The sequence below is a fragment of the Chenopodium album genome, chromosome 5 (genome assembly GCF_948465745.1).
Source record: "Chenopodium album chromosome 5, dcCheAlbu1.1, whole genome shotgun sequence".
Taxonomy (NCBI): Eukaryota; Viridiplantae; Streptophyta; class Magnoliopsida; order Caryophyllales; family Amaranthaceae; genus Chenopodium; species Chenopodium album.
In genome coordinates this window covers 3,955,486-3,982,762 of record NC_137838.1, presented here as the reverse complement: position 1 = coordinate 3,982,762, position 27,277 = coordinate 3,955,486, and the positions used below count along the sequence as shown (strand labels likewise).

At 35.3% G+C, this 27,277-nt stretch overlaps 3 protein-coding genes across 3 annotated transcripts; 2 read left to right on the top strand and 1 right to left on the bottom strand.

The window, feature by feature from the left end:
• Positions 1 to 2,121: 2,121 nt before the first annotated feature.
• Positions 2,122 to 6,032, top strand: LOC145631574 (uncharacterized). Its single transcript, XM_081683685.1, has 2 exons — positions 2,122 to 2,263; positions 3,649 to 6,032. Exon 2 carries the CDS (start codon positions 3,906 to 3,908, stop codon positions 5,745 to 5,747), a length of 1,842 nt encoding a protein of 613 aa, XP_081539811.1. The 5' UTR covers positions 2,122 to 2,263; positions 3,649 to 3,905; the 3' UTR covers positions 5,748 to 6,032.
• A 272-nt stretch (positions 6,033 to 6,304) lies between these two features.
• LOC145631575 (pyruvate kinase isozyme G, chloroplastic-like) lies at positions 6,305 to 13,705 on the bottom strand. Its single transcript, XM_081683686.1, has 12 exons — positions 13,337 to 13,705; positions 12,548 to 12,841; positions 11,333 to 11,498; positions 10,514 to 10,648; positions 10,213 to 10,323; positions 10,023 to 10,111; positions 9,259 to 9,321; positions 8,991 to 9,166; positions 8,747 to 8,861; positions 8,481 to 8,629; positions 7,902 to 8,010; positions 6,305 to 6,793 (listed from the first exon to the last, which is right to left on the bottom strand). The coding sequence occupies exons 1-12, from the start codon at positions 13,565 to 13,567 to the stop codon at positions 6,686 to 6,688; spliced, it is 1,746 nt and encodes a 581-aa protein (XP_081539812.1). The 5' UTR covers positions 13,568 to 13,705; the 3' UTR covers positions 6,305 to 6,685.
• Positions 13,706 to 15,106: 1,401 nt separating this feature from the next.
• LOC145630104 (uncharacterized) lies at positions 15,107 to 26,307 on the top strand. Its single transcript, XM_081682345.1, has 20 exons — positions 15,107 to 15,448; positions 15,549 to 15,701; positions 15,793 to 15,952; positions 16,606 to 16,924; positions 17,278 to 17,412; positions 17,493 to 17,688; positions 17,771 to 17,901; positions 18,291 to 18,503; positions 19,375 to 19,541; positions 20,106 to 20,184; positions 20,892 to 21,590; positions 21,697 to 22,058; positions 22,197 to 22,262; positions 22,357 to 22,461; positions 22,998 to 23,240; positions 23,345 to 23,413; positions 23,577 to 23,789; positions 25,064 to 25,177; positions 25,263 to 25,385; positions 25,712 to 26,307. The coding sequence occupies exons 1-20, from the start codon at positions 15,352 to 15,354 to the stop codon at positions 26,097 to 26,099; spliced, it is 4,032 nt and encodes a 1,343-aa protein (XP_081538471.1). The 5' UTR covers positions 15,107 to 15,351; the 3' UTR covers positions 26,100 to 26,307.
• The last annotated feature ends 970 nt before the right edge of the window (positions 26,308 to 27,277 follow it).

The following is a 27,277-nucleotide window of genomic DNA, read 5'->3' as shown; positions in this document are numbered from 1 at the left end:
GTGTAGGGCGCACCTTCGACGGTGGCGAGCCGCTTCTTGGCTTGTACCCACGTGTCACGTAACGTCATTGCTGACGTGTATACAATAATTGGTTAGTTACGTATTTTCGTGACATTGGTGCTGTTTTAACTTTGGAAAGATCCCATATCAGATAAACTCTCCGCATCTCCCGAATTCCAAAATTTGTGAATGAATCACGATTTTGTCCAAGGATTTGAGAAATTTTCTGTCTCTAATAATTTGAGTGATGAATGATTTAAAAATACAATAATGTATTAAATTGTATTTAGATAATATTATCTATGGAGTAAATATTAGGGGTGAGCAAAAATTCCGGGTACCCGGAATTGGAACCGGAACCGGTTAGGAACCGGCGGGTCCGGAACCGAGATTGGACCCGGTGGTTCCAATTCCGGGTAATAAATTAAGGACCCGGTTATAACCAATTCCAATTCCAATTCTCAACTTTTTGGACCCGGAACCGGTTGGGTACCCGGTTACCCAATATATCCTAAACTAAATAAATTTTAAATAATAAAAATACGTTACATGTATCTAATTTGTACAATAAAAAAAGTATTATTAATACCTAACATGAATACAAATAGCTTTATGCATATATAAATATAAGTATTAAACACTAATAATGATACTAACTAAAATAAGAATTATAATTTGTATTATATTTTAACAATTACATACATAAGTGGGTACCCGGAACCGGAACCGGTACCCGGTGGTTCCAATTCCAATTCCTAAAATTTAGGACCCGGTTAAACCAATTCCAATTCCGGTTCCGAATTTTAGGACCCGGTTCCAACCAATTCCAAGTCCGGGTCCTAAAATTTTGACCGGGTACCCGGTTTGCTCACCCCTAGTAAATATCAACAAAAAATTATATTGATTTCAACGAATATCATAATAAAACCATTTAAAGTACAAAGTATAATTTAATACCAATTTACTACTTAGTATGTTATTATAGGTAAAGAATTTCACTAAGTACTCACTCTATATTTTGTTTTGAGGTAACATATCTAGATTCTTTATGTCCCTATAAAATGACTAAGGGCATGTTCACATTTACTTAATTTTAGTTCAGTTCAATTCAATTCAGCTCCAATCAGTTTAGTTTAGTTCAGCTTCAATTAGTTCAGTTCAATTCCATTAAGCTCCTAATTTCCCTCTTGCATAAAATATTCATTTCAGCTTAGTTCAGTTCAACTACAATCAGTTCAATTTAGTTTAGTTCAGCTCCAATCAGTTCAATTCAGTTTAGTTCAGTTCAGCTCCTAATTTCCCTCTCTCATAAAATATTCATTTCAGCTAAGCTCATTTCAGTTCAGTTCAATTCAGTTCAGCTCTAATCAGTTCAGTTTAGTTCAGTTCAACTCCTAATTTTCCTCTCTCATAAAATATAAAATTTCAGCTCAGCCTTAATTCACTTTAGTTCAATTCACTTCAACTCCAATCAGTTCAATTCAGTTCAGTTCAGCTCCAATCAGTTCAGTTCAGTAAATGTGAACGGACCCTAATAAACCTCTCTTTTGTTAAACATTTTCACTAATCTATGAAAATGTTTATGGCGTTTATTAATTGGCCTTTTGATTGGTTAGCTTATATGCTATATGGTCAACTAGTAAGACAAAAAGTGTTTGCTAAATATATGATCAATTTAGTTTGGCATTGTTAAATGTAATTTGTATATTTGAATAGGTTTAACAATACAAATGAGTTGATTGAACACATTTAATTTGGTTGTATTGCTAACCCGTCTAATAAATTAATTAGTCAAACCCGTTAAGTAAAAAACTTAACATTTGACAACCAAAAAAATTATACGAAGTATATTTTTTTTTTCAAATCATTTTATATATGTAATTTATTATTTTTTTAGTTTAAAAAAAATTAAAAAACAAAAAAAAACCACATTATCATTCATTCATTCTTATCAAGTACCCCAAAAATGTGAGTAGATCAATACATAAAAATGTCGGTCCTTAGATGTGTGGTGTACGTGTATTAATGATTTATACTATAAAATAAATAAATAAAAAATAGATTTCATAAAATAGGAAAGATCCCTTGAGATTCCATTCCCCTATATTAAACCCCGGCTTTAGATTCTTGAGCCGTCGCACTTTATCTCTCTTCTTCTCTTAAAACATTCTCACTTCTCTCTTCCTCTCTATTCGTGTCCGCCGCTATTAAATTTTTAATCTTTCATTTATTTTTTTTTCCGTACACCTTTCCAAATTTTCAGGTACCTTCTTTTTCTCCTTTCATTTCATTTTTATACTATTTCATTAATTTCTTCAATTTTTTTTTCCGGTGATTTTGTGATTTTTTTCCTTTTTATTTTCTGATTTTATTGGTTCATCAGAAATTTCTCTAGTTACTTTTTCAATCTTTAGATTTTGCCCCTCTGCTGAATTTGAGTGACAAATTTTATTTTATTTAATAAAAAAATTGACAAACAGTTTTAAGGGCGTTAATTAATTGTGTGAGTCGATATAAATTCGAAGTGATTTTTTATTTGCGTTTTCATACAACTACGGCTAAGTTGAGTCATTTAATCGTATAACTGTTTTTTTTTTTTTTTTTTTTTTTTTTTTAAAAAAAAAAAAAAATACTATGGGAGTATTTGTGTGTAACCTCGATCTCAAATACAAATCTTTAAACATTTTGATCATTAGTTGCGTACTCTACTACTTCACTTACCCTTTTGACTAGAAATGTCATTTTTTTGTTCAAATACGATAAATAAAATGAGACAGAGGGAGTATTTGAAAATATGTATTTAACTCCAATACGCATAATAATAATACATTTTTTTAAATAAATTACATTAATGAAATGATACGATCAAGTATGTAAAGTTTGATTACTAATAAAATATACATGTTGCTACCATGAAAGAACAAAGGAATTGAAGTACATGTCTCTAAATTGAGTTTATTGGTGTGTAAAGTAAGCTTATTTTGAGTTGTTGATTGAATACTTTCTCTGTCCCTAAATAAATTTGTGAAAGACTCATTTGTTAGTAGGATTTAGATGATTGAAAATGAATATAAAAATGAAAAACAAGATAGTGGTATTTGGTTGAATAAAAAGATAAAAATGATATGAGAATTTTAATTAGGGACGAGCTTCAGAGTAAAATGACATTTTTATTTGAAAACGGAGGGAGTAATGTATTTCACCCACGCACATTCACACATGGTTTTTGTGTCTGAAATAAAATTCACATAACTTTAGGCAGAATAAGTTTTGACACTCTTAAATGACTTTTGTTGAAGTGAAGATAAGGTACAATAATATACTACCTCTGTTACATATTATTTGCAACGATTTGACATAAAATAGAGAGGAAAAATGTCTAACCATTGTAAATAATATGTAATGGAGGTAGTAATTTGATCTGAGACAAATGAGTTGAGACAATCAAAATATAGTTGTCATCTTAGTTGCTTGTTAATATGATTGCCATAGTCTTAGAATCATGTTTAAAACTGATTTATTAGCTCTTGTTTGTACACTACATGGAATCGAGTTTTGCGTTTGTGTTCAATTTCGATTACTTCTACTTGTTCTGTTTCATATTGTGTTCTTAGCTTCATGGATTTTGATTGATTTTCTTTTTGACAGAATGGGATATTTCCTGGATGCAATTGGGAAAACGGTGTGTCTATGGTGATATTATCTTAAATTCTTTTGAGATAGTTGCTCGAGTTGTTGTTATGGACCGAAGGGATACATCAGGATTTGTCAGTGGAGGAGGTCTTCATCTCTATGAATCTGCATTGCACATAATATTGTCATTCCTTTGTTTATACTAGTTGGAGTGGCTTGTTAATTTTTTGTTTAGATATCAGTTAGATGATAAGTATTCTTTCAAATAAAGCATGATGGATGGCATCCACAAGCCTTTCATGTGGAATTCTTTACTGGATAGATGCAAAGATTCAAATGGAACTGATGCTGGCTCGAGTCATTTAGTGGACACTACCTTGCGACTACATTGTCAGAGCGTTTTAGCTGTACCCTCTTATTTGTATGATGCTGGAGCTAGCAAAAGAGTAACAAATGCAAGTGATGAAGTGAGTATAAAGCATGAGATTTCTCTGGCCCTTGAATTGGGTAGTTCCCTAGATGGCAAGATCGAATATGCTGCTTCTAGGACTGCCTTAACTTCTCAAATAGATGTTGGAAAGGAGTGTCCAAATGATATTTGCCTTGATCTCAACATTGATCTGGGATATAAAATAGCTTGCAAGGACTCGAAATACTCTGGCAACAGTTTTGAAGCACCTAAGAAGGAGCAATATATGGTTGACCTTGAGTTAAGCTTGTCTACTGCAGCTGCAGAATCTGATCTCACTAGTGTCACCCTGACTTCATCGCCTATTCAGAATGTGACATCTGAATTTGAGCAACTTGTGGATGAAGGATCAACATCATCAAAATGGAAACGAGGACCTATTGTACCTCTTGTAGATAGGTTCAATGTGAACCCAATTTCAGTTGTCTCAAATGTCTCAGCAGTCTCGGTCTCTTTATCACTTCCTAGAACAGATGGCGCCACTTCTTGCGTTAAACAGCAGCGCAAGACCTCAGTTAAGACTTGCCAGTTTCCTGGCTGTCAAAAAGGCGCAAGGGGTGCTTCAGGTCATTGTATTTCCCATGGAGGTGGGCGAAGGTGTCAGAGAACTGGTTGTCAAAAAGGAGCAGAAGGCAGGACTGCGTTCTGCAAGGCTCATGGTGGTGGCCGAAGATGTGAACACTTGGGGTGCACCAAAAGTGCTGAAGGGTGCACTAATTTCTGCATCGCGCATGGAGGTGGAAAGCGATGTGGATTTCAAGGAGGTTGCAATCGTGCAGCAAGGGGAAAATCCGGCCTTTGCATCCGCCATGGTGGTGGAAAGAGGTGCAAGATTGAAAACTGCACTAAGAGCGCTGAGGGGCTTGCTGGTCTCTGTATTGCTCATGGAGGTGGGCGCCGTTGCCAATTTCCTGAATGTACTAAAGGTGCTCAGGGAGGTACAAAACTCTGTAAGGCTCATGGAGGAGGAAAAAGGTGCACCTTTTTAGGGTGTACCAAGGGAGCTGAGGGAAGCACGCCTTTTTGTAAAGGACATGGTGGGGGAAAGCGATGTTCATTTCAAGGAGGTGGTGTCTGCACCAAGAGTGTACATGGAGGTACCTTATATTGTGTTTCTCATGGTGGTGGCAAAAGATGTGCCTTCCCTGAATGCACTAAGAGTGCAAGGGGACGTACAAACTTCTGTGTTCGCCATGGTGGAGGAAAAAGGTGCAAAAGTGAAGGATGTGAAAAGAGCGCACAGGGAAGCACTGATTTCTGCAAGGCACATGGAGGAGGTAAGCGCTGCTTGTATGGCCAACAAGGTTCGGGTTTTGGTGGAGATGGCGATAGCCCTTGTGATAAGTTCGCAAGGGGTAAAATTGGTCTTTGCGCTGCCCATTGTGCACAAGTTGAAGACAAGCGAGTCCATGGAGATGGTACAGTGGGCCTGAAGATGGAAGAAATTGCTGCTGAGAACTTTTTTGCCTGCATGAACAATGTTGGCACAGAATCAAACTTAACTTCTTCGAACAGTTTCAATCTGCCGATGATTCTGCCTGATGACAAGCCCTTGTTGGATCAGTATGGTCAGTCTTCAAATTCAGCATCCCTTGAAGGAAGGGTGCATGGTGGAGGTCTTATGGCTATGCTGAGACAATTCTAATCTCGAACGCTGTCTGTCTATATGTGATTATGGGATAGTGAACAGGGGAAGTTTTTTTCTCAATACATGTTTACGACATGTGGTAGCTTTCTTTCATTGTTCTGGCATAGTTTAATCCTCAAAAACTAGGGTGTGGTAGTTGAATATTAGCAAATTTCTAAGGTTAGTGTTAGCATGCTCATTTCACTAGCAAATGGTGTTAGACATTGTTTGTGTTAGTACTGAATTTGTTTCAACTTTTTTTTATATTTTTATTTTTGGGAAAGGGTAAACATTAGTTTGTCATGATTGTAAATGTTTTGTGAATATAGATCTCTAAGCTGTTGCCCGTTAGTACAAAGTATCATTCAGCAAATCTTCTCGTGAATACAATATTACGAAATACGGAGTAAATTGGTTTTGATGCTAATGTGATCGGTTGAGGTTATTGGACAAAATATACAGTCAAAGCATGCCTAATATAGCAGGTCTCATCCTTTACTTATGAATTGATAAGGAGAGTTACTTGTTAGCGCGCAATTTCAGTTTTCAGAGAAAAATCCATTCATTTCAAGACAGAGCAAACAAACTGGAAACTGCACTCATGCCAATACTTAGCTCCTGTTTTCAAGCATATAGTGAAAGAATGTAGTTTGACGGCCAAGAAAACACTAGGTTGGCTATCCTATCACACCCTAAGGCAGAACTAACGCTAAACCCTACCTACGATATGCCTGCATTACAAATATCTCACACTACATTGCCCATCACATATTCATTGGGGCAATCTGATCACTACAGGGACAACACTAACATTAGTTCTTATGTATGCATCACAAAGCTGTGCCACATAACGAATACTGAGGATGTTGCAAGCTCGAGATTTTCAGACCCTTCATTTTCTGCCCCTCAAACTTGTATAGGAACCATGATCGCTTATGCTTCCTCTTTTCTTAGATCTAAACTTTCCTCACCTGAATATTATGGGTCGATGGGGATCGCCAAATAGGCTGCTTTCCACTTTGAACAATAGCAATCTCATCCCCTTCCTTCACCATACCTTGCTTCTGTAAATAGATGTTTCCATATTAGCAATGCACAAATTGGCAGTTCTTAGGCATGCGTTAAAATCATAATATGCAAGTAAAATGAGATTCAGTAGTATGGACTAAGCATTCTGTAAGATAATAGCCAAGTTGTTCATTGGTTAATTGCCATATATTTATATGAATATCTTTATCTTTGAAGGAAGGATACAAATAAAGGACAGAAGAACAGGATTCTGCACTCAGAAAATATATGGATGATGGTTCTTCCAATTTTTGAGGTTGTTACTGTTCCACCATCCACTTTGGCTAGCTGACTAGCTCTGATAATTTATAGTTAAGGAAAAATATAGTCATGAAGGGATTTGTTAAATTCGCCATGATTTACAGTTTGTTTGGATAAAGAAAGGGGAAGGAAAAGAAGGGGAGGGAGGAGAAGAGGAGGGGAGGGAAGAATGGTGAGTTTTCCTTCCAAATCTCTCCATTGTTAGAGGGATCAATTTCCTACAATTTAATCATTCCATTTCTCTCCCCTCCAATTCCCTCCCTTCCTCATTTGCTATCCAAATGAAAGATACTCCATCTCTCCATTTCTCTTCCCTTCCTTTCCCTCCATTTCCTCCAATCCAAACACACCGTTATACTTTCTTTATATCAAAATTTTATTTTTTATACATAATAACATACTGGTAAGATATATTAGTGATGATCGACAAGTGGAGAATGAGAAGTATTGCAACTTTACAAGTTATGTAAAATAGAAGAAGTATGCAACAATAAATTGTGGGCCATTATTCAGCCGAAATTCCACAAGACGATAACTATCATCCTCCAATCTCTATGCAAGTCTTTGACATCACTACGCCACATGGTAGGTTTTTTTTTTCTTTTTATTTTTAATAAAGGTATCATTACAGGTAGTATGGGTAAGTTGAAAGTTTAACATGTAAATTAACAAGTGGCTAATATATTTTGGACCACCTATAAATCATTGAGAGGTTATCAAAGGAATGTGTATTGGAGGTTTGACAGACAGTTTGTATTCCCTAAATTACGCAGCACAGAAATCACAACATACAGATTGTGACCAATCAGCAATGTCTAGAAAGTGGCAAGGTGTAAAACTTACTTGCAGAAAAGTTAAAGCCTTTGAGAACGTTTCCTCAGAGTCATTGGAGAACTTCATATGTAGGGGACATACACCTTGGTACAATGCAAGCCTTTGTTGTACCCTCTTACTGCAGAAAATTCAAAGAGGCAGACATTATAACGTTTCCTTAATTTATATAGTATAAGTTCAGATAACTTGGATTACGTTTACGTTTACACCTCAACAATAAAGACAAAAACATAGACGCCTCAACAAAACATATCGTAACAACAAACTAAAGCATGATATTCAGTGCTGGGTCGAATAATAATAATAATAAATTTCCTATATGGCTACTCACAACATTCTAGCTAGAAAATGAGTTATCTGGCCTATTACAATAGAGGAACATAATCGAATGGTAAAATCAAATGTCTCCAACCTAAAGTACAACAATCTAATACTCTGTATATTTCAGGTAAAAATTGATCCAAGATAAACCATGCATCTATCTGTGAACAAGAAGTCACATTTATTTTGCCAATAACTTCCCATCTGCATTGCAATTTATGTAACCTGTATATTTTCAGATATATAGATTGAAAAAAGGATACTTACTCATTTGTGAATGCAAATATTGTTCCAGAAGGTCGATAATGGCTCAGTAGGATGGCCATAAAACCAGTTCTGGTGAAGACTACAATTGAGGTCCCAAGAGTATTAGACATCATGGTAGCATGAAATGCAAACATTTCACTCATATGGTTCTGCACACACACCATATTACATAATCAAATGTTGAACCTGAATAAATACTTTGACATTTTATAATAACACGATAAATGATCGAATGTGCATCCACTTAATTTAGAAAAGAAATCAACCTTGAATACTTGACCAAGACTATGTGATGTTTGAGCAACAGCAGAAGCACCATCCAAGGTTGCTTCAGTTCTCAATGAAACAGTGTGCATAACCTTGACAGCTTTAAGGGGGAATCTGCAAAATAGTGACAGGCAATAATTCTCTTTAACACCAAGCATTTATAAATTTCTCAAGAGCATGTGAAAGCTAAAAAGGTCTATTGCAATCAATCAGAAGAAATTAATCTAAGACGGAAAGACGTACTTCCCATGAGCAGTTTCACCAGAAAGCATAACAGAATCAGCACCCTCTCTGACGGCAATTGCAATATCAGATACCTCAGCTCGTGTTGGTGTTGGGTGAACAATCATGCTTTCTAGCATGTTTGTAGCTACAATCACAGCTTTGCCCATGCTGCGGCACAATCGGATTATCTCTTCCTGCATTTAGCAATTAGAAGTTTATTTCAGCCCAGTAGCTCAATTTCCACAGGTTTAAAGACGCCTTTACAGATTAAATGTACAAAAACTACCTGTAGAAGAGGAACCTCCTCAATGGGAAGCTCAGCACCTAGATCTCCTCTAGCCACCATAGCCTATAGCATAAAAGCAAAAAATTGTAAGGTTATCCAGCATTTTGAAGCAGACAGATTACAAAAAAGTATTTAAAACAAATTGTTTAGTAACTAGTGGCCATCCTCCACCACTCAAATATTCTATGCACTGTTGAGTGTTCTTACTCATTTTCACAATCCCACTCAATGGTCCTCGTGATAATTATTATCCTTAACTATCTTATAAACTTTAATGCATTACAGATAACATCCAAGCCAAAACTAAACATTATTTATCTTGGTGATCTAAGTGAAGAATTAACAGGCTAATGAAGTTGGTGTTCACAACTGATGCTTTGGCAGTTGGGTGGTCGTTAACTGTGGTAATTTAAATGGAGAATTAACATGATAATGAAGCCGCTGTCCACAATACTGATGCTTTGGCAATTGAGTGGCCATTATTTGCAGCAACATTCGTCAGATGTACACAACCTTACCCCTATTATGCCAACTGACCCTTAGTCCACTATTGCAACTGCAGTTTGCTGCCTCACATTGGGAGTAACAATGAAGGACATCTAATTAGCCGATTTAAAGACAGTTTGAAGGTGTTCTATATTGAGACATCATAACTTACATCATGACACTTGTCAGAAAACCACAATCTTATATGTTCTGAAGAAGATTAATCATTTTTCAAGAACAGTTACTGATTAATAATAATGGATTGCTCAGTTGCTCACCCCATCAGCAGCAGTAATAATTGAATGCAAGTTTGGTATGGAGTCTGCACTCTCAATTTTTACAATGACATGGATATCAGCACCACAACCTAAGAACCAAAGCAGTAAGAAAATTAGTTTAGGAACTAAAGTAAAATATATGCTTACTTAGAACATCATTTTAGCAGTTATACTCAGCCTGTGTATTTACTTTTCAGATAGTTTTTCAATTCATGAACAACAACTTCATCTTTGACAAATGAGACAGCATAGAAATCAACTCCATTGTCTACCCCGAATTTGATGTCATCCCAGTCCTTTTCTGCAGCATCCACAAAGAGAGTTACTTTAAAATAAATAATAAATAAATAAATAATTAAAAGATAAAAAGATAAAATGACAGAGCTACAAAATTAGAAGGCTCTAGCATTTAGCCACATACTATATATATATAAGGAAATGTGATCTACATAGAAGGATAAAATAGATCAACAGAAAATCATGTCACCAACCAGTAATAGATGGCAATGTAGCACTTTTTCCCCTGACATTTAAGTGTCTCCTTGACTTAAGCTCTCCACCGTCAACAACTTCACACTTCACAGAATCTTCAGTCTTTGACTTCACCAGTAAGGACATCATACCACCTAACCAGCATTATAGAATCATTAAGAATGATTTAATTTAAGTCATTAGCCAGGAACGTGAGAATAGCAGGTATTAAATGTAATATACAATATTACAGTAATAAAAAGAAAATAAACATTTATGATGTCAAACATACACCACCAGAAAACTATCAGAAAGGCTGTATATCAGCCACAAGAAACAGAAATTAAAGACTTGGTCTTCAAAGAATACAAGAACAGATGATCTTTTTTCTGTAAAGAAAAACGCTGAGAGACCTTGAACATCTACAGTACATGAATGTTTACATCCATCACTCCCAAAATTGAAGCTGGTCAAATTGATAACAGACAGGCAGCACTGACTGAACTCATAAGACAGACAGATGTACATGCACAAGAAGCCACAATACAAGGAGTGTGTCATGAGATACACATTTGTTTCTCTCTCATGAGAAAAATGACTTCTAGTATCCTGTAAGCAAATATATAAATCACTAGCCTAAAGACACTAGAGACAATACAACAAATACAACGGATCTTAAAGAAGAAGATATATGTTGCCTCTTTAGCCAGTGAGTAGATTGCAATCAGCAAAACAGGAGTGCATGATGAATAAATAGGACTTAAATCATAATTGTCAACCGTCCTTAATTCTAGTGAGTGCAGATAACAACTAGGACAGGACTTAAAGTAAATTCATACCATCAACAAGGAGCATATCGCCTTTTTCTACATCATTCACAAAATCGTCATAGTTAACACTGACACAGTCTGCTGTGCCTACTCCTCTTTTGATTGTGAAAGTGAATTCTTGACCACTTTCTAAGTTAATTGGTTGTGGCAAATCACCACTCCTGACCTCAGGTCCCTGAAAAAAAAAAAAAAAAAAAAAAAAAGACAAACATCATCATAATTATTCCCATCAATAAAAAAACGTATAAATCCAGCCTCATATATGCTGATATAGTCAACTATATATACAAGTATCATAGAACATCACCTTATAGCTACTTATGAAACCTGCTTGTGACCGTATTCTAGATTAATATGAACAGTATATTGACTGATACTCCTGCAATTCAATATTTTACAAAGTGATATTATCCTCTCCATGGGCACAAAACCCATAATTGTTTATATAATTTCTTTGATAAAATTAATAATTCCTTTGGTCTCTTCTCGCATGAGCTTTTTTTTATCTCTCTTCTCTTTTCAAAGTTAGTGCATACAATTCAAGCAAACAAACCTATGACTATAGATTACCTCAATGTCCATATATGGAAAAACACAGTGGCCAAAACAGGCCCTAGAGGGGAGAGGGATTTAAACTGCAGCAGCTATAAGCTCTTACATGTGAATTTCAAACCGGAATATTAATAAACAGTATACCACATCACTGGATATACAATTATACACCTTGCAAAAGCTGATCCTAAATGGCAGCAAAACACATTCTGGACAGAAAATCAGCAGGCTAGTGTTTGGATTGGTACATTTAATTATTCAAATAGGTCAAAACAGCCAATTCAATAATTTATCTACTTGGGTTTCGGGTAAATTATCAAGCACGAATAGGACAGGTACTCAAATCTGTTTAACAGTAACTATACAAAATATCAAGTTTAGCAAAAAGGTGGAAAATAGTTAGCAAATCTAATTAGACACTTGAACATGTCAACATAACAAAAGATCAAGGGTTGGCGATAGCTGAATTAATGCAACAAAACAGCAACTACCCCCAAAAAACGGATGCCTACCATAAAAATTTAAACTCAGCACAATGTGCATCTTTTGCTAACTCAACAATCAGGCAGTGTGCACTACAAGATCATATGTATTAGTATATTACATATAAAAAGAAGGAAAAAATTCAAGCAATATCAACAAAATAGTCGGTATATGAGAAGCTATGCTCACCTTGGTATCGAGCATGATCGCAATGACATTGTCCTTGGATTGAGCATTATATTCCTTGACCAAATCAATGACTTTCTGATGAGATGTATGGTCTCCATGGGACATATTTAGTCGAGCTACATTCATCCCAGCTTCAGCAAGCTTCCATATCATTTCACGTGTATCAGTGGATGGACCAATGGTGCAAACAATCTTGGTTTTGCGCCCAACGATTGGCTTAGGCTTAGACCACCTTCCAGCAGCTGCTTCCCCAATAAGATGGGCTCCACTTAGGTATTCAAATTGCTCTCCTACCTAAATTTGGTTCAAATTTAAAACTAAGTGTCAGTGTATCATACCCACAACGGAGTTTCAAGTATATGACATGGGTACTTGAGGTGAAATGAAGCATATTGTTAACACAGAAGATCACTAAATCCAATTATTTAACCATACCATTTACCAACATGTAAGCTAGCTTACTAGACAAGATTCAGGAATATACCTCAAAAGTTACACCATATCATAAAAATTAAACAAATTCCTGACAAATTATATATAAACATCTAATAACCAAGCAGTAAACTAGTCCAGAAATGCAATCCAATTGTAAAAAAAGCTCAATTAAGCGAATTTAACTATTAAAAGACAACAATTTTAAAAACTACTCAAACCTACAAAACAGAAAGATGTAAAGATAAAGACACAAACTTTTTCCTGCATTTTAAAATCCACAAAAAATTAAATAAAGGGAATCGAATAATTCCAGAAAATAACAATAACAATAGATAAAATAGCAAAAATGGTGACCTGGGTATCGTCTTCAGGGGAGACAGGAATAAGCTCAGGGTAAGCAGACCTCTTGGCAGAGACAGGAACGGCCGTGCGGCGGCAGACACGGGGGTAAAGGGCACTCCGGTGACGGCGGAGGTTAAAAGGGAGGATTTTGACTGAACTAAGAGTGTCAGATTTGGGAGAAGAAGAGCAAGAAAGCATGGTGTGAACAGAGCCATGGAAGATAGCTTGAGAAGAGGCCGCCATTGAAGAGTAGGAGAGAGAATTAGCAAGATTTGCGTTGAAAGTGAGATTGTGAGAATGTTGTTGGAGAGTTGGCGACAGTGTTGGATATGAAAGCAAGCAAGAGAAGTAGAGAATTGATTGCGCTTCGATTGTATCGAAGAAAACAGTATGATGTGTGGTTTATGACAAGGAATTTGGGTGGGTTTTTGTAGTGGGTAAGACCAGAATGGGCAATTGGGTGATCTCCTTTTTTGTTTTCTTTTCTAATTTTAGATTTTCTAAGATTTACTATAAATTATAACTTAGATCCCGTTCTTTTGAACTGTTTTGCTGAAGTTTGCTTAGTCTGTTGATACATGCTATGCTCTGCTTGTAACAAAATATAAAATTTTTAAAAAAAATCACGAAAAAGAGTTTTGACTCTTTTACATGACTTCAGTGTCTCTTTCATCTTATTTTTAAATTTTTTTAAAAAAAATTGCAAATTGCAGCCCAAAAGTTCATATAAATTGTAAATTGCAGTCCGATTCAACTTTTTCATCGGTTTACAAGTTGAAAAATCTTCGATTAAGGTTTTAGGGGGGCATTTTAGTTATTAGGGGAACGAATTGAGCTCGAAATTAGCAAAAAAATAACGCAAGTATCTCGTTTTGCGTAACAAAAATGCATCGATTTGTGGGAAACTGTAAATGTGAGACAGTTACGTTATTTTTTTGCTAATTCCGAGCTCAATTCGGGTCCCTAAGGCCTCAAATGACCCCTAAAACCTTAATCGAAGATTTTTCAACATGTAAACCAATGAAAAAATTGAATCGAGCTGCAATTTACAATTTATACGAACTTTTGGACTACAATTTGACAAAAAAATAAATCAAATGGCTGCAATTTGCAAATTTTCCATTTTTTTTCACATAGAGGGCTATTAAATTACGAGTAATTAATTAAACGATCATCGAAAGCACAAGCTAAAACCCTAGGCGAGATTCCATCATTCCACACTCTTTGCCCAACTTCCTAACTTCCCATGGTTGAAAGTAAGCTAATTGATGCACTACATTGTTTCTCCCTCGTTTAACAAAAAACCAACGAATAGTAACAAAATTATAACACAAGTTAATAATATCATCAAAAAATAAACTAACACCTTTAGAACTATTTTGTATGACCGAAGCGCATATATAAGAGTTTAACAATGGAACATCTAATGTAAAATAAAAATATGTATAGCTTACGAAATATAATTCAAAAATATTACTAACATTCAAATGTTAATTAGTGATACTATCTAATGTAGACATAAAAATATGAAAAAAATTAATATCAAATAGTAATTGTTTTTTTTTTTTATTATTTATATTTTTTATTAATGCCTATTAATAAAAAGTATCTAACGTCCCGTAATGTTTGTTAGCAAGATCCATTATATTTTTAGAAACAGACTCAACATTTTGGGTCACCAATAAAGAAACACAGGCATGTAATAAAGAGACGAAAGATATACCCTGTGAAAAAAATAGTGAAATGCAAAATGAGCCAAAGCGCGGGAGAATTTGAGAACACTTCCCGCCAACAAAATCCCTAAACAACTTCAAACCCTTCTGCAATCCCCATTTCCCAGCTCTCCTACTTTCATTCCATCAATCTATCTTCTTCTTCGCAATCACTGATTTATTTTGATCATCCGCTTACTCGTAATCCCACTTGTTCGACCCCCAATTTTCCCAATCAAGCATTTAATAGTGATTTCTACCCATTTTTTGTTTTTGGTTAAACCCTAATTTGTAGTTCTCCGAAATTATTCAACAATGAATACAGAAGGGTTGTCCGTAATTTGTGGTGGGCTTGGGTCAATTGAGGAGAATGAGGGGAGTGTTTATTACTCCAGAGATGATTACTGTTTAGGTAATGAATTGTTGATTGAACAAAACCCTAATTTTTGTTTTTCCGATTTTGTCAGATTTTTATTTATTGCATTGTTGTGATTTTGATTTTTTTTTGACAGATAATCTGAAGGATTTGTTGAGGTTTTTGCGGCGTGATGATCCGACAACTCGGGATGTGTTTAAACAAGTGTGTAAATGGGATATTGTTTCAAAGAATTTGATACCCATTATTGAGCATTGTCAAGATGATCGCAATTTGGTCTTAAATGCAGGTATATGGTTAATTTTAGATGAATGAAATGTTGTATTTGAGATGATTATGTTGTGAATCGAGCCTAATGATGGTGAATTCTGGGTTTGCAGTGAAAGTTTTGGTGTTTCTTACTATGCCTTTGGAGGTTACTTCAAAGGATTTTAATGAGCAGCTTGAATACCTTTGGGGCATTAAGTTTGCTATATCTATAAGTGATGTGGTTGCCGTGATCGTCTCGTTGTTGGAGAAGCCACTTGAAAATTTAGAATGGTATGCAGAAATTGAGTTATTTGTTCTTGAAACTGCTTTGTTTTGAACCCCTTATATATGTATATGTGTGAACAAGAGTAAGGATCTCACTTTCAATTGGTTTTGAGATGAAATTTTACACGAGCTCATGTGAATTAACTCTCCTCTCCCCATAGCCTAGGTTTAATTACATTGCTGCATCAAACCATAGGGGGATTGTTCAATCTTGGAAGGGCTTTGAACTGTGTTTGATTTATGCTTATTCTGTACACTATAAGTAGCACATATTTGTGTGAATGTCAGAACCTAATATCATTATGTAGATCATATGGGCTTGTCCTGATTTGCTAAACGTAAAAACTTATCATCTTGATATTACTGGCTTGTTTGTTTACCTTTTTTCTATTTTTTGTTTGCTTCTATCAGTTTGTAGCAATGCATGTTGACTTTAGGCCGTTTTGAAATGTCCTTCTATCAAGTTTAGATTATATAGGGCTGGTTGGACACATACAAAACTCTAGACTTGACTTTGGTGGGATCTATAGGGGAATTTTTATTGATATGTCAACATAAAGGCTCAAAGTTATGTAATTTTTAGTTTATTACTCACATGCTTCTTACCTTCAGTTTTCGTGTTATTGCCGTGATCTCATTATTGCTTCTGTGCTGAGCAGTAAGGCATTCTCAGAGGATGATTGGAAGTTGGTCCAACTGGTTTTGACACTATTTCGGAATATTTTAGCTGTGCAAGACATCTCAGCACATCAAAAGGCGTCAGGTTCCGCAAGTTTATATTTATCCTTGCGAGATGATTTCTTAGACCTATTGTTCAGAGAAAATGTTATGGATTTGATTATCATTATAACTCAGCATGTTGGTGGCTCTTGTCGGTATCTTCGGCATGACAACTTGCTCTTGTTAGAAATATATCATCACATATTTACAGGTCAAGATGCAGAGTTGATTGCTAAAATCTGCCTGGAGGAATCAAAGGTTGGCTTTCTTGCCTCTTCTTACGACATTTAAGCTCCAAGTTTGAGACTTTATTCTCGTTTAGTTATGGACTCAAACTTCTTAAGCATTAAAATATTAATTTGTAAGAGTTTCTTATGCAATGTATCTTCTCAAGATTGTCCCATACTCCCATATGGAGTAAATGATAAATACTACCTTTGTTAACTTTTATTTGCAACTTTGGGGTATTATTTGTGAGATATAAAATATTCCAAAGTTGTAAATAAAAGTTAACGGAGGTAGTACATGATTTTTATGGCTGACTTGATCAAGTTCTGCACCATCACTCTTATAAATCCTCTTTTTTTTTTTTCTTTTTTTGAAATTCTTAGGTTGATGGAGAAGCCAAACCTTGTCTTGAAAGTCTTAAATGTATTATGCAAGAGGAAACCGAAAAGAGAAAACATTCCAGACTGCATGCTAGTCGGCACTCAAAGTTTAGTGGAGCCTTTACACGACTTACCTTGGTAAGAACCATCAGTTAATTGATGCCCGTAGTGTTATGGTTTCAAGTTGGTTACTAATATAAACCTCTTCCAACAAATAGGATGGTTCTAAAACAATGTGTATGGGCATGCCTAGTTCTGCATCTTGTGATACTAAACTGCTGAAATCAGAGAAAGTCCACCGTGGTCCACAAAAAAAAATTGTGAAAGATTACACTCGACTTCCCACCACGAAACGAAGCATTTTGGAGAGGCTTCATGACTTTCTAAACCAGTTTCTAACTGGGGGATACAATGGTATTGATTTTAAATACATTTATATTTTCACGATTACGCCTTTTGTGTATCTGAACAGGTAATTGATTTGCATTCTCATCAGTGCTGATGCAATCCATTGCCCATGATATTGAGAAGGAGCACCATGCGATACAAACCAGTGATGTGCAAATGTTCTTTCACCTTGCTCAGTTTGTTACATTTTTTCAGTATCATAAATCCCAGCTGACAAAGGTGAGATACTTTTTTGGAATATGCACATGAACTCCCATTTCAAAAGAATGGATGGCAAATGTGCCTTTTGATGCCTAGAAGTTGCTTACTGGATATACATGCATAAGAAAGAAAAAAGTGTTTTGAAGAATCGAAGGATATACTCAGTTCAGTTCTTTAACAGATGTCAACTATTATTTTGACAAGACCATTTCCCATGAAGGATATACAGAATACACCCTATCATTACATGCGTTCAAATATAATGTTTTGTTAAGATATACCTTCTTTTTTTTGAAGCTGTAGTTAGAAGCAGAAAAACAGAAATGTTGTGCAATTGCTTCATGATTGTGTAATCAAATTTCCATTATCTCCGGGTTCCTTTAGCTAACCTATACCTTTTCTAATAGCTAAATACAGATGTCAGCAATGATTCTTCTCTCAATGATGATGATGATGATAGCACATGGTTTAAAGGTGACATATGTGGGCCTATTGCAGCAACCATGAACGATTCAATGTTTATATTGGTAATAGCAAAGTGGCAATTAGCTTTTGAAGGCTTGAAGGAAACAAAGAACAATGCATTTTTGTCAATATCGGGATCTCTCATGAAAACTATGGTATAATTTTTTTATTCAAAATTCTGCAACCACCTTCTCTTTTTGCTTCAAACCACAAAGAACAATGCATATTTTTTTGTATGTTTATATTGGTAATGTTTTGTTTCTTTGTAATTACGTGAAAGAGATCCACTGAAATGCTTGTTTGAAAAAACACTTAACCACGTGGATAAACAAATAGTGAATTGCTTATATATTACGTTTATGTTACCTTTGTATTTCTTCTCTTCAAGTCAAAGTAAGCTGACCTGAATTGCCTTTTTTTTTTCCTTCTCTTGTGTATTGATGTGCTATAACATGTGTAGAATTTAGAAATGTGTCAAGTCACTCAAGTGCCACTTCATCTTGCTTTAGTACCAAACTTGTAGCCGCACTACTAAAGAGCTATTGTATTCGATTAGGGAGATGTATGTTTTATGTATACACTATCAGTGAAAGAGGATTATAGTTTTGGTGATCTATTTTCCCTATCAGTTAAGCTGAGTCTTGGTACTTCAAAAGCTTCTTCTATAAATTTTTTTGTATAATTGAAGGAATTTCTTGTTAAAAAAGGCATGTAGTCACTTTATATTTCAGCTACCGTCTTCAATCCCTTTCATGCCTTTCAGTGATTTACTAACCATTCTCACAACTTTGCACTTTTGAATGCTTTCATTTACTGTGATGTTTCTGTCTTGAATTTTGATATGTAAGACTTAAATTTGGTGTTTAGAGGTGCGATGCTGCCATGTCATCTGACTTGTGTCAGTATTAGCATGTTGGAGTTTTTATTTTTAATGTTATTATGGAAGTTGTAGAATGAAGAAATTGCATTTTGCAATTAATTGTCTCCTGAATAATCTGTTGTATTTCTGTGTTATTGTTTAAACAGATCCGGATGTTGGATTTGGTGCTCAAGATGATGCCTGAAAAATCCAGAGAACCACAAACTGCTCGTATCATACTTTACAAGTTGTTCTATGATCAAACTGATCAAGGGTTGACCAAATTCCTTTTGAATATGTTCCGATCATTTAATGCTCATAAACAGCCTAAAAGGTGATTTTCATCTTTTGTTATAGGTACATTGTTGTGTTGTTTTAACTTTAAAGCTTTTATTATAAATTTACATTTTACAACCAATAGTGAAGTTTTTAGGCTGATCATGTGAAGTGGTTTCTATTTTTACTACAAGTACGTGTCTATTGCTACCCTTTTTTTTACCACTCCAAGTCTCTTTGTAAAATGTTTTTTTGTTGAGAATCTTTTGGAAAACAAGGTTTCCCTGTTTTAAAGTAACAGTGCATACATATTGACCTTATGAGTCGTTTGTGTGGATCTATTGCTGGGATGAAAAAGTAATTACATCCATACAATTTTTTTTGTCCCCCATTTCCGTACTTGAGCTGAAAGGTGTGTTGCCATCCACACTTCTTGGGTCTATAAACTTTAGTTTGGAGTTCAAAAGTAATCATTTCTAGTTTTTTCCCAATATGCATTCAAATTAGCATCTACTGACTGCATTACATCTTCTACTTCCACATTTTTTGTAATTATTATTATTTTTTTATAGATAGTTTTGGTTACATAGTTATTAATTGCTGCTATTCTATCTTTTGTTAGTGATCTTGCTGATTTGGTGGAGATAATTCATGTAGTTGTAAGGCTAATGGAGAAGCTGCAAGCACATGGCACATTAAGGGTAATTAATTACAAGCCCTGCTAGCTTTTTTAATCTTCAAATGTTTTTAAGCCTGCAAGTTGCTTCTTTTTCATGTGCATGTTTGATTAATGTGCTTAACCTGGATGAGTTCCAGCATGTACTACCTTGTGCTTGACAGAGCTTGGTATACCTGTTTATGAGCAATTATTTCAATTACAGAACCTTAGATGTTTTGTTACCAGTGTATATTGGTTTGTTTGAGGGAAATTCTTATTTCCATTACTCAGCCCTAGAGTGAAAGGATTACTAGGCATGTTGCCTTTTCTCTCAGCTATAAAGTCAGAGGTTGACACCTGTAGCACCAATATTTTCAATGATTTGTTCTTGTACTAATAGGACCATGAAGATGGTTTACTTGAGCATGAAAGTGTCACTTATAGCTCCTCTTGTAAAGAATTGCAGGCATGCTATTCTTAGTTTCTTACGGCTCTGATTTGCATGTTGTCACTTGATCTTACAATTTGTCTCTTTCCCACTCCTTTCTTCTTGATCTTTTTATTCATCTTTGTTTAGCTCTTGAACATTTTAAGGGAAAAAAGCTTTATTCCTTTTAGAAGCAAATTTGTATCTTACACCTCTATCTATTTTGATATTTACTCTTGATTTTTGTTCTGTTTTGGCCTTATTCGTTGTTTTTCTTTATACATTTATTATGATGACCTTATCTATTGTACTGTGTTTTGAAGGTCGCCAAAAAATCTAGGAAGGTAAGAAGGAAAAAGGATCAGAAAAATTCAGAAAGCAAAGTTGTTGGAGATGATGCCACAATTCTGAATGGAATCCAGCCCTCTAATAACGAAGAACTTTTTCCTGACACTGGAAATGGTAATAATGAAAGGTTGAATGAGACAAACTGTGACGGAAAAGAAAATGATAATATTAATGGTTGCAGTCAAGTTGATGAGACTAAGTTATCTAGGGATGAGGGACAAAACTCTGATGGCAGTCTCCCAGTAGGTGATCACACAGAATCTGATCAAATTCATGACCCAGTGGGTGATCACACAGAATCTGATCAAATTCATGACCCAGTGGGTGATCACACAGAATCTGATCAAATTCAAGACCCAGTAGGTGATGGAGAATCAAATCCAATAAATGATCCACTGGGTGATCAGAAAGAATCTAATGAAATTAATGACAACTTTGTTGCCACGGGAGCAGATGATTGTGATTCCTCTGCAGATGAGCAAATTACTGCGACAAATGAAGTCGATTTTAAGATGACTTCCTTGCTATTCTCATTGGCAAACAGTTCCATCATTAGTAACCTCTGTTGTTTGTTGAAGAATTACAAGAGTAATTCTACTGCAACAAACCACTACATTGTATGCTTGCTCAGGAGGATTTCAGATGATTTGGATCTTGCTCCTATGCTGTATCAGGTGATCATCACAAGGAAATATCAATAGAAATTTATATCTTTGTACATCAATTGTTGGTATTATTAGTAGGAAGGTATCTAATCCCCCCTCTCTTTTTAATTGACAGCTGTCCTGCCTCGTCATATTCTATGATATCCTAAATGAACATAAGGAAAACCCACGTAAAGAGTATGAGAACATTGCGCAGTTTCTGAGTAGTCTTATAAGGAGAATGTTGAGAAAAATGAAGGATCAACCCCTTCTCTTTGTGGATGTATTATTTTGGAAGACACGGAAAGATTGCCATTATATCAATGTTGAATCTATCCAACGTGAAATTGGTGAAATGAAGAAGGAAGTTAAGAATTGGGGTCATGATGATGATACTGGTCCATCACAACACAAGGAATATTCTCGTAAAAGCTTAGCAGATGCACTTGGAGATGACGAATATGATGTTAGCATCCCCAATCAACCTCATTTTGAGAAGTAAGATATCTATGTTCGGTATCAGCTGAATATTCTATCACCACTCCGTTGTTAATGCATTAAAATGACAAACAAGTCACATTACATCAAGTTGTTTGTGGAAATTCTTCTTTTTTGACTTACTCTCTCTATCCACAGGGATGAAGATTCTGATGAGGCTGCAGGAGAGGTCATTCACAGCTATGGTCTTAAAGATAAAACAATGTATTCCTTAGAACTATAATCATGCCTATCTATGATAGTCTTCCTACATTTTTTGCTTTGCATTTTCCTTGATAAAATTTTCCTTTTATTGCAGAATAGACAATTCATTGGAGAGTGATTTTCAAGGGGACGTAAATAGGAAGAAAAGACTGGTTCTCAGTGATAAGCTGGAGGGAGAGATAAGGGGTCTATATGAGAAGTATGTTTACTTTGATGCAAGTTCTTCTGTCTCATGTGACCAAGCTGAAATTTATCTTTTCTCATAATAAGATCTTTCGATGAGACTATCTAAATTTATAGATAAGTTTCATATGTTAACTTGTCCATTAACAACGGTTTATCAATCCAAGTAAAAGCTGATATTTTATTGGATAGCTTAATTTGATGCACAGCGTGTTAATTTCTAACAGTGCATTGCGTTAAAATAGCTTCATCATTGGCATCATGGCATGTCAGTTTATTGAGATACTCTTGTAGTAATGAGAACTAAACTGCAGGGTGAGGACCAGAATTTGGATCTGATTGTCAAATGATGATGAACACAATGTTGAAACTGAAAACCAAAAGTCTAAAAATAGAGTGAAACATGTAATCTATAAAAAAAAAATTTATGTTTAAAATCATAAGCACAATGCCCAGCATGCTCTATTGTTACCATATGGTTTCTTATGAGATGGGGCCTACCCATTTACTGATGAACAACTTGGTACTCACATGTCTGGATTTGCATTACAGGTATAAGGACAATTTAAACTGTACTCAACTTATCGCAGAAGCTCTTGATCCTAATGGTAATGTCTCTCCAGCTCAAGTTTCCCGCAAATGTAAAAAACTAGGATTACTACTTCCTTCGAAAAAGAGCAGCATGGCTCATCTTTCTAATGATAATGATCAAGACAAGGAAGGCAGACCAGAAATAGACAGCACTCTTCAGGACTTAAATCATGCAGATGGGCCCTCTTATCTGGGGAAACCAATGTAATATTCTCACTTTTTCTGATAGTTCTATAATTATCCTCAAAACAAAGTTGACCTGCAAAATGCAGTTTTTGACCAAAGTTACTGATTGAGGCTCTTCTCAGGCAAGCTAGGAAGAGAGTTCGTGCCATGGATGAAAAGCAGGAGCTGAAAATTAGAAGTCTATTTGAACAGTGAGTGTTTCTTTCGTGCTTTAAATTAAATAGATCTAAAGTTTCTAAACCAAGTGTATTATTCAGTTCTTAGTACTTCTACATAGAAATCTTGGTTTTATCCAAAAGAAAATATAAAACTTAGATATTTGTCTAGTTCTTAGTTTTGATGTGTTTTGGGCAGTTTCAAAGATCATAAGAGGTGCAGCCACATGATCGCAAAAGAACTTGACCCTGATGGAGCAGTGACTGCTGCTCAAGTTTCTCGTAAACTCAAGAAACTTGGTTTACGCACTTCTCGAATGAAAGGTGAAGTAAACAGACAAAAGATGGATGAAGCTTCTACAGACGGAGAAGATGATATAGACGATCTAACTCTGTCTGCTGTTAGGAAAAGGTGATCATTGCTGCATTGTGCTGTTATTCATTCTAAATCTATCTCATGCTTAAGCTGATGCTTATAGAGGTGCTGAACATTTTTTATGTTTACTCTATGCTACTGCTAATCTATATAATATCTGGTTATCTTTATTTTACTTATAGTACTACATTATTATTCTTAACTCTTTCTGTCATGAACTGTGATTCACATGTTTTCTTCGAGGTTGTTTTTTTTCCTTTCAGAAATAGCAGACTGTCAGGGGTGTGGCTAGCTTCATAATGGCTTTCTCATACCCTGTTTTATACCTGTTTAAAGTTATATAAACTGGCTTTGATTCTTTTGTTCGTCGGGTCTAGAGAAGTCTTTTCTATGTAATTTAATTTTATTTTAGTAGACTTGCTACCCATGAGTATACTTAGGTAATTCTGAATTTTCATCCTTTTAATCCTTTGTTCTGAACAAGATTGGAACAGGTGTAATGGTGTTTTCATCTGCTAACCTATTAGTTTGTCTCGTTTGTAGGAAATTTTTTATGTTCTCCTATTTTATGCATCATTATAATTTTTTGTTTGCATGCTGAAGGGTCATCCTTGTTATGTGCCAATACTTTCATGTAACAAATTTTTGTACTTTTGGAGTCTAAATGACTAGCTCCTGTCTCTAGGCTAGGTTTACAAAAAGATATCTTGTGAGCTTTTGGAGTCTAAATGATTAAATCTCAAATGAAGTTTTTCTATCTCGGGCCTTCTGTGCTTGTTCTACTCTCAGTCAACTCTAATTTGTCAGAACTGCCAAACCTGCATAAAAACCATTCTTGAATCAGGATTATATTGATTCTTGAGTGACACTAAATTCATCACAGGGTTGCTATTATTTACAAAAAAAATTATGTATTTATTCCTAGCTGTTTAGATTGAGTACTTCTTTTGAAATTTTATGTAAGTTGGGGGTTTTGAGAGTTTTTTTTGGACCTTTTTTAAGAGGCAGGAGCGTAGGAAAGTTTTAACCATTCTCTCCATATAGCTGATTGGTTCTTGGCTAACAAAGTTCTGTGCTTGTAAGGTTTCCGAGATACCTACCTCAAAATTTCTGTATCGAGGATCATGGTGATTGAGCTTAATCGATTCCTCTTTTTCATAGTATATTCAAATCAGCAGAAATATTGGGCTGAATCTTTCATGAATTCTCTATTGTCTAAAACCTTTTCCAGCATGTAGACCCTTTTATTTCAGGTAGCTTGAAAATTAAGAAGTTACTCACAAATCATGACTTATCAATCATTTTTTCAGGAGTAAGAACAAGGTGTATGCTTCATCTGAAAAGGAGTTGGGCAGTTTGAAATATAATGTTCAATCACCAGGGTCCACTTCAGATGATGAACAAGTACTTGGCTCTATTTTAAAGTAGGTGTTGTTACTCGCTCTCATACCCCTTTTATAAATTCTGTTTCAATTTTCTTGTTAACCTTTGTCAACTCTTCATATTTAGGAAACGGAAAATGAAAAGGGTTCAGGCAGAGCCAGAAGACAAGTTTGCCAGTGCTTCAATTAACCAGGAGGATATCGCTGGAGAGGATTCCAGCAATCAAGTTCCTCAAAGTTTGGAAGAAAGGTACGGATTTACTAATAATGTTTTGAGTCATTGCTTTAGAGAGTGGAAATTTAGGGTCATATGACTCATATCCCCCAGTTTGGGTTCTGCTGGCTGGTGTCTGACAAAATATTCATTTATTATCAATGTTTAGTTGTCAGATTGTCCAAGTGATTTTTGTGCTATGCTTGGGCATCAGTTTTTTCTATTAAACTTGTCCTAAGAGTTTCTAGGGCGCTGGATACTTGGTGTTTACCAGGAGATAATCTGAATGCTTCCAAATTCGCAGTAACTCATCCATATTATTGTTTTTTTTAGTTGTGTAACGATACAGTTCTGTCTTACAGGGATGAAATTGGGGAAGCTGTGGATGTAAATGTTGGTGTTAAAAGGCTTAACATCCCTCATAGCAGTTCAGCACATCAAGCTGTTAGGTCCAGTGATTGGGGTGAGGGAGGTAATCAGCAAAAGTACGACGACCTATCTGAATCTGGGATTGGTACCTCAAATCATGGGTTCTCTGGCAGCAATCCAGAAAATGAAGCTACTCCTGACACCAGTAATGATAAGAGAGGTCTTATGCTGGATGAAGATGTTAAAACTATCCAAAATGTGCTTAATTATAGTGAATTGGAAGATTCAGGGGATGAACTGGCACCTAGTGCATCACCTGAGAGTTCTGTAAAGAGAAGGCGGCTCAGGGTAGTGATGGATTTTGATGATGATGATGAGTAGGATTCTATTTAAAACTTGTAATCAATGTAAATTAACATTTGATTGATGCAAACTGATGTAGTAATAGCTGTTATATAGTCTGTAGTCTTTGACCCGAGCCAATTTCATAACATTGTTTATATAAATCTATTGCTCAATATTTTTTTTAATCTTTTCTGTTTCTGGATTTGTTTTGCACATTTAAACAAACTTCATTCAGATACAAACTTTGAACAACGTCACTTTTTAAAAAGTGTTGTAATTTGTATAAGAATTCAATTTTGGAGTGAAATTAACTCCTAAGTGTTTTTATTCTTTACATGTAGACTTTTATGGTGAACTTTTTAAAACTTTTACATTACTATTATAGACATCAAAATCATATAATGTGAGTTTTTGCTAGATTCAACTTGAAATGTATTTTCTAAATATATTTTAGTATTTTTAATTTATCATATGAAATACAAACGTGGCTAAAGATGTGAATTGGAGACCGTGTAATTCAAAGCATAAAGAATGAAGAGAGTAAACATTTTTTTCTCGTAATTGAAACTAGAGCTGTCAATTCAGGTTAACGGGTCGGGTTAAATCGGGTCGAGTCAATTCAGATTAATTCCATAATCTATGCGGGTCGGGTTTGGGTTGGGTCATGCTTGAGTCGGGTCATACTTCTTATCGGGTTTGGGTCGGGTTTAGGTCGGGTTAATATTACATTCGAGTCAGGTGAACAATAGGTTGGGTTTAATTCGGGTTTTTACGGGTTAGGGTAATTCTCGGATTCGGTTCAAGTCAATAATTTGCGGGTTAGAATCAGGTCGGGTCATTCTCGGGTTTGAGTCAAGTTCGGTTCAAGTCAATAATTGGCGGATTATAATTAGGTCGGGTCATTTTCAAGTTGGGTCATTCTCGGGTTCAAGTGGGGTTCGGTTCAAGTCAATAATTTGCGGGTTATAATCAGGTTGGGTCATTCTCGGATTCAAGTTGGGTTATGTTCAAGTCAATAATTTGCAGGTTACAATCACGTCAGGTCATTTCCAAGTCAGGTTATATTTGGGTTCAACTAACTATAAATAGATAATTATAATTTTTATCAAGCTAATTGTTTCCTTTAATTTGACTATAATATATATGACAATATACTAGGGAACTATTGACAGGCTAAAGTCGTAGTCACCTAATCAAAAGTAATTACCTAAATC

Bases quoted from the DNA above. Each gene is read 5' to 3' on its own strand.
- LOC145631574 (XM_081683685.1), top strand. From the start codon at position 3,906: ATGATGGATGGCATCCACAAGCCTTTCATGTGGAATTCTTTACTGGAT.
- LOC145631575 (XM_081683686.1), bottom strand. From the start codon at position 13,567: ATGGCGGCCTCTTCTCAAGCTATCTTCCATGGCTCTGTTCACACCATG. The intron at 12,842-13,336 runs GTCACCATTTTT...AACCAAATTTAG, and splicing joins CCCCTGAAGACGATACCCAG to GTAGGAGAGCAATTTGAATA. The intron at 8,862-8,990 runs GTACGTCTTTCC...ACTATTTTGCAG, and splicing joins GGTGAAACTGCTCATGGGAA to ATTCCCCCTTAAAGCTGTCA.
- LOC145630104 (XM_081682345.1), top strand. From the start codon at position 15,352: ATGAATACAGAAGGGTTGTCCGTAATTTGTGGTGGGCTTGGGTCAATT. The intron at 16,925-17,277 runs GTTGGCTTTCTT...TGAAATTCTTAG, and splicing joins TCTGCCTGGAGGAATCAAAG to GTTGATGGAGAAGCCAAACC. The intron at 25,178-25,262 runs GTAGGTGTTGTT...CTTCATATTTAG, and splicing joins GTACTTGGCTCTATTTTAAA to GAAACGGAAAATGAAAAGGG.